Raw genomic sequence first — 6000 nt, 5'->3', positions numbered from 1 at the left:
GGTGGGACAGCCAGGGTGGGACAGCCAGGGTGGGACAGCCAGGGTGGGAAGCCATGGGATTTCCTGCAGTGAAAGCATTTTGCTGGCCTGCTGCTGGCGCCCCAAGGGTGCCCTGGGCCTTCACAGGCACCCTGACCTGTGCTGAGGCTTCACCTTCGGGTGCAAACGTCCATCGCGTGTCCCCAGCTCCCTGCCCCGGCGGCCGGCAGGACCGAGCGCGGTGCAGGGCGGCTGCCCGCTCGGCTCAGCCAGGCCCAGAGCCACCTCCTGAATTACCGCACCGAGCTCATTGTCATTCTGACTTTGACTTCGTTAGTGATAACAGAGAAGGATAGTGCACCTTTAAATGACGAGCTTTGTGTTTAATTACCCAAATAAAATGACATAAATATGAATGAGTGCTAATGGTGGTACTTGCTTTTCCGGAAACCATTAACAAAACGATTCTTAAATGATTTGTAAAGAAAATGAGAGGAGAAGAGAGGAGCGAGAAGGCTATTAGGCATCTAACACACTCCTGAATTATTATGGAGTCAGCTACCTAGCAAATAGCAGGTGAAATGATCTTGCAAAATTAAAAATGGGTTTTGTTGCCAAGGCCTCTCGGGGCTGCGGACGCAGCGACCTCCTGCAGGAAGGGCTGGGGGTGTCCGGGCTGGGTCGTGGATCCTGCGCGCGGCCGCGCGCTGACACCGCCTCAGCCTCCCGGTGGTGGGGGCTTGGGTCCTGGGGCGGCTCAGCACCAGGAGAGGCCCCGCTCGGCTGTGCCCCCGGCCCACCCTGCCCTCCCCATGGGGCAGCTGGCTGTGGCTTTCAGAAGCCGGCTTCTTGTTGGGGACAGCTCGGGGGCATCCCTCGCGGCTCAGGCAGCGATCCAGTGGGAGGCGCTGGGAGCTGCGCTGCCGCCGTGGCTCCTGTGTAACCACGTTCACAGGAGGAGATGCAGAAGTGTAGCATCCTGGGACCTTTGCTAGGTGATGGTTGCGTTTATAAAAGCCAAGCACAGTGGAAGAACCACCGAGGGCTGTCCCAAGGCTGCCAGTAACTGGGTTAACTTCCAGCAGCGGCACATGGGGAGCGGGTGCCTGCCGTCAGCGCTGGGCACTCGGGATTTGGGGCGGGCGCTGGGACCCGCGGTGACACTTGTGGCTTGTTCACAGGCGTACCTGTGGGACAGTAACAAGGACCTGGTGGAGTGGCTGGAAAAGCAGCTAGCAGAAGAGGAAGGCGTTCGCTCCGTTGTGGATGAAAACATCAAGTACATCTCCAGGGACTACATCCTCAAGCAGATACGGAGGTAAGGAAACCGCACGGCCCAGCACCGCTGCGGGAGCTTTGTGAAATAGGGATCTGTACAAAATCTCCATCTTGTGGACTCGGCCTGGTCCGGAGAGCTCCTGCGAGGGCGGGTGCCTTGAGCAAAACGAGCCGAGCAAATGAGCAAAAAGACACCAGAGCGGGGCTCTACTCCAGCAGCACCCAAACCTCCCTGGCCATGCTCGGCCCTCCCCTAAAACGAGAGCCGTGAAGATCCAGGGCACAGAAATCTCACTGCTAACGTGTCTTCCTCCATTTGAGACAGACAATGGAAAATTATTAGGTGGTAGGAGGTCACGTATTTTGGAGGGCCACATGCTGTGTGAAGCAAGGAGAGAAAGCAAATCTCTGAGCTGTGCTACGGCCGTTGGAGTGGGGTGTTGACCACACACGGCCAGAAAACTCTTTGTTGTCATCCCTTTATTTTTTCCAGCCCTAGCCTTTGCAGACAAGCTAGCTGCTTCTGTGCTGTGTTGTAAAATGCCCGGTTCCTTTTGATTATTGCTCAGAACTATAGCAAACAAACCCCCTGACACTACCACATCGGCCACGATCCATCCCTCCTGCCTGTCCGAGTTACTGTTCGCGTTTGCAGACATCCTGCAGAACCAGTGAAGCCTCGTGAGCCAAACATGCTGACCTGCAGAGATCTAATTTTGATAACTTTTATGTCAGACTGGAGGTCTTGCAGCTTTGCCTCCTGGAGAGCAGAGCCGGAGGGCACCGAGCCGGTGCGGTTCCTGTGGTTTGCCTGTCCCTGTGGCTAGGCAGCAGCCCGTGCACGCGTTTCCATCGGGTTCCCTGCCTGCGCTGCAGCGGGCCGGGCTCCTGACGTCTGGGCGATGGGAGCACCCTCAGCACCCTCTGAACGTGCTGCTGGTGGCACCAGGGCTCGCTCCTGCCCTCCCCACGCCTCCCCTGCTGCCCTGGGAGGGCCTGGCCCTGCCCAGCCCTGTGGGGATTTCAGCCTCCGCACGTCTGAGCTCTGCCACCGGCGCATTGATCGGCGCGAAGGCCCTCGGAGCCCGCACGGCTCGCAGTCAGTTAACACAAGTGCCTGCTGCCGCGGCTGCTCTCTCTTAAAGACCCCATATTTCAGTCCTCCCTGACGGGGAGCTGTCGGACGCGCTCCGGTGCGAGGGCCGGGGCTGCCGTCACTTAACTCTCGCCTCTTTCCAGCCTGGTCCAGGCCAATCCGGAGGTTGCCATGGATTCGATCGTGCACATGACCCAGCATATATCACCCACCCAGCGAGCGGAGATCGTGCGGATCCTCTCCACAATGGACTCGCCTTCTTCAACGTAAGAGCATCGATTTCCCGTACTCCCCCCTGCCCGGTACAGTGGAGGAAAAAAAAAAAAAAAAAAAAAAAGCTCAGAATTGCCCTTTGTCTGCTCGACTGCGACCACTGTACCGAGACGGGAGGCTCAGGGAAATGCTGGAAGAGTGACATTTTTATTTTTTCAAATCAGACTGACCAGAGGAAGTGTGTTCTTTGGCCACAGACACGAGGAAAATGTATAAACACAAGCGCCTGCGGAATTGAGTTACAGCTGTCTTAACTGTACCTTATTTATTTAACAAAGCGTGACTGGACCAATGCATCAGTTAGCTGTCCGACAAAACCACAGCCAGGCAATGACGGGTACGCTGGTACCGTGAGGTCTTGGCACAGCCCAGCAGGGGCTGAGCATGCCCCTGTGCCCCTGCCCGCTTCTCTCATCACAGCCGGCCTGGCAGCGGCCGCGGGGTGCTGCCACGTGCCAACGTTACACCCCTGACACCCTGCGGGGCCGTTCGCTGCGGGCCGAGGCCAGGCAGGACCCTCGGGTGCAGGTGGGAGCCCTCCCTTGTCCCTGGAGCTGGGAAATCCTCCTGTGTGGTGTCGTGTGGGCGAGTGGCCTCCACCGCCGAGTCAGCCCTCTTGTCTCTGTCAGCCAGCGCGATTTTTACTCCGGACGTCTGTCTTGTTACTCGGTAGTGGAACAGCATTTAAAGCCACGTGGCCAGCGCTGTGCCTGAGGCTCCTGGGCTTCCCAGGGCTGCTCCCTAATGGGGAGCCGCAGGGCAGCGCTTTGCAGGCTCAAACCCTTGGCCTTTGTGCCCAGTTCTTTTAGAATGGGTCACTAAGGCGTGTGAGAAGCCCTTCTAGGAGGAGGTAAAAGAGGAGACCAAAGTGCAGCTGTTGAGCCATTTCTGCTCTGCCTTCCCTACTCACTTTGAGGGCTAACACGCAGGGGGCAGCCCCGCTTCTGCATCTACTTCATCTAAGTGCTCGTTCCTTTCATGTAAGTAGGCAGCCAAAGCAAAAAGCAGCTATGTAAGGGAGTGGAAGGGACAGAGTCAAGCACACAGATGGGGTTAGAACTGCAAAATTCGGTCTAAGGCACCTGAGCAGCTTTTCTCCTGCGCCCATCCCTGCCCTAGAGCTGGCTCAAGTGCCGGCTGCACCACCTGGGTCGCCCTCATGGGCAGCTGGGGAAGGGCCCCAGATCATTCGCACAAGACAGAAATATTAAAAAGAAGTTATTTTTGGTCATCACGGTCTTTAGCACCCGCTGGCACGTTCACCTGCTCCGGTGGTTGCCGTGCAGCCAGAACGGCCTGCAGTGGGGCTGCAGTCGCTGTAGGGCAGGGAAGTGCGGAGCCACCCGGGGCCTGGCTGCCCACCGAGACTGCCCCGGGGCCTTTGCCAATCTCAACACTTTTTGTTTTATTTTCAAGGGCCTCCTGACCATAACAAAAGATCAGGTACGCAGGAAGTCTGCAAAAAGTAATACCGGAGAGCTTACACCAATGATTGTCTTAAAAGTATTTCAGATTTTACAAATCCGCTTTTAGTATTGCACGAATCAGAAGGGATGTTTTTATGAGAATTAATTACAGTGCCAGTGCCTCTCACCTGTGCTCTTTCCTTCCGAGCTGCAGCACACCCCTTCTGCGCGTGGGGTGCGAGAGCTCTTATAAAATCAGGGTGCAGCACTGTGGGCGGCCGCTCTCCTCCCCAGAGAGCACAGCAGCATGGCCCATGGTGCCTGGAGTCATCTGAAGGACTAGCCTTGTCTTAATAGTTTAGAACCCCAATTTGATTTCTAAGACACTTTTTTTCCACTAGAGCCCCCCGAACAACCCCCTAAAGATGCTTTTACTGAGGCCAACCTGGGCTGCAGCAGGACACAAAGGACAGACAGAGAATGTCACAGCCAGGCAGGACTGCTCGGGGTGGGGGAGTGCAGCGCACGGACGTCCCGTTGGGCTCCTCTGCTGTCACCAGCATTCCCTTCGTGGTGGTGCCACAGACTGGTCCACTGCCGTGGTGTCTGCGGGTGTCAGCGGGGAATGTCCTGGTGCCCACAGCTCGGTTCCCTGTGCCTGGGAGGAGCTGCAGCTGCCAAAGCCTGGGCAAGAGCAGAGCCCCTCCAGCTCAGTGTTACAGGCACTGGGGCAGGCTCGACTTAATTGTTGGGTAAAGTAGCTCCAAAAAAAACAGCCAGTGGTTAGCACTGGAGCTGGTTGGAAGTTGAATCCTGGCTCTAGCCCTGGGAGCACTGCGGAGGTCCAGGAGCACGGTGCCAGCGGACGCCGTGGGGTGCTGCAGGTGTGTGGGGCAGAGCCTGAACCGAGCCGGGCGGCGGGGCAGGCGCGGTGGGGAAACCACCCTCGGTACATACAGTTCTTGCTGGTGCTGAAGTATTTCACTTACCTCAATTTCTTTTAATAAAAAGAATGGATTACATCTCTCTCTGTTGCCAGGAGTGGAAAGTCTGTCACCCCTCATCCCGAGCACCCCTCGGGGAGCTCTGCTTTGCCTTAAGGAAGGAGCAGGGAGGTTTTGTGCAGCACCTCCCGAAGGGGTCCGGTGGCTGCCCATGCCAGGGGGACAGAGCTGAGGCTCCGCGTGGTCTCGGCTGTGCCCCCAACCTGTTCTGCACAAGCTCCTCATGAGACTGTGCCTGGCAGGCCCCTGTTGCCCCTTGTTCCCACCCTTTGTCACACCTCTGGAGGTGTTTGAAATAAACCTTTTGGGATTTAAGAACACAGCTGCTGGCAGGAGGAGCTCTTCTCCGAGGGCTCTGCTCACTGCCCCGCTCTGGGCCTAGCTCCCAGCCCACAGCTGCTGCCCCAGCGAGCCCTTAGCAGTTGTTCCCCCTCCCCAGCTTTATTTTCCTCTTTAATGTTCGACTGAAACAAGCGAGCAGGGAAAGCCCAGCAGCAGTGAGCTTTTGAGGGTGCCTCAGAAGTCCCCTGAGCCCTCTCCTGGAGGTCTCCCGGAGGCAGGGCCGTGCTCTGCGGGAGCCCCATGGAAACTTCACCGCCAGGAGCTGGGCTGTAGGGCTGTCCCCGGCTGACCCCGGAGCACTGCACCAGCACCTTTCCAAAGTTCCCTCTACTGAAGGTTACTTTTGGGGTGTGACGTGTCAAACCAGACGACGTTAGCCCAGAAAACCCCAGCCGTTATTCTCAGGCGTTTCTCAAAGCAGAGTCCTGATGAGCAACAGCATAAATCACCTTAACAAACACCATACAGTTTGGATGGGGGGGACCCTACTGAACTCTAGAAATGCATTTCAAACTCTTTAGCCTAAAATATCTACATATTAAAATGCCAAGAAGTACCAAAGCTGTAAGCTCTCAAAAGCCCGAGATCAAAGTGCCATCATCTTTTAATGTAAACCTTTTGT

General features: G+C 56.6%; 2 protein-coding genes across 2 annotated transcripts in view; one reads left to right on the top strand and one right to left on the bottom strand.

Annotated features, from left to right (window-relative positions):
* Positions 1-2865, top strand: part of ACACA (acetyl-CoA carboxylase alpha) — a 113150-nt gene extending 110285 nt beyond the window's left edge. Inside the window, exons 54-55 of the mRNA XM_035343442.1 lie at positions 1161-1297; positions 2497-2865. Of these exons, the coding sequence (XP_035199333.1) occupies positions 1161-1297; positions 2497-2623 (264 nt within the window). The 3' untranslated portion in view covers positions 2624-2865. The remainder of the gene's footprint in view (positions 1-1160; positions 1298-2496) is intronic.
* AATF (apoptosis antagonizing transcription factor) overlaps positions 1403-6000 on the bottom strand; it is a 56407-nt gene continuing 51809 nt past the window's right edge. The window contains exon 14 of the mRNA XM_035343276.1: positions 1403-1413. The gene's annotated coding sequence lies outside the window, so the exon portion shown is untranslated. The remainder of the gene's footprint in view (positions 1414-6000) is intronic.

The sequence above is a fragment of the Oxyura jamaicensis genome, chromosome 19 (genome assembly GCF_011077185.1).
Source record: "Oxyura jamaicensis isolate SHBP4307 breed ruddy duck chromosome 19, BPBGC_Ojam_1.0, whole genome shotgun sequence".
NCBI classification, from domain to species: domain Eukaryota; kingdom Metazoa; phylum Chordata; class Aves; order Anseriformes; family Anatidae; genus Oxyura; species Oxyura jamaicensis.
Note: the sequence above shows the minus strand (reverse complement) of the source record. Positions and strands in the feature narration are given on the sequence as shown.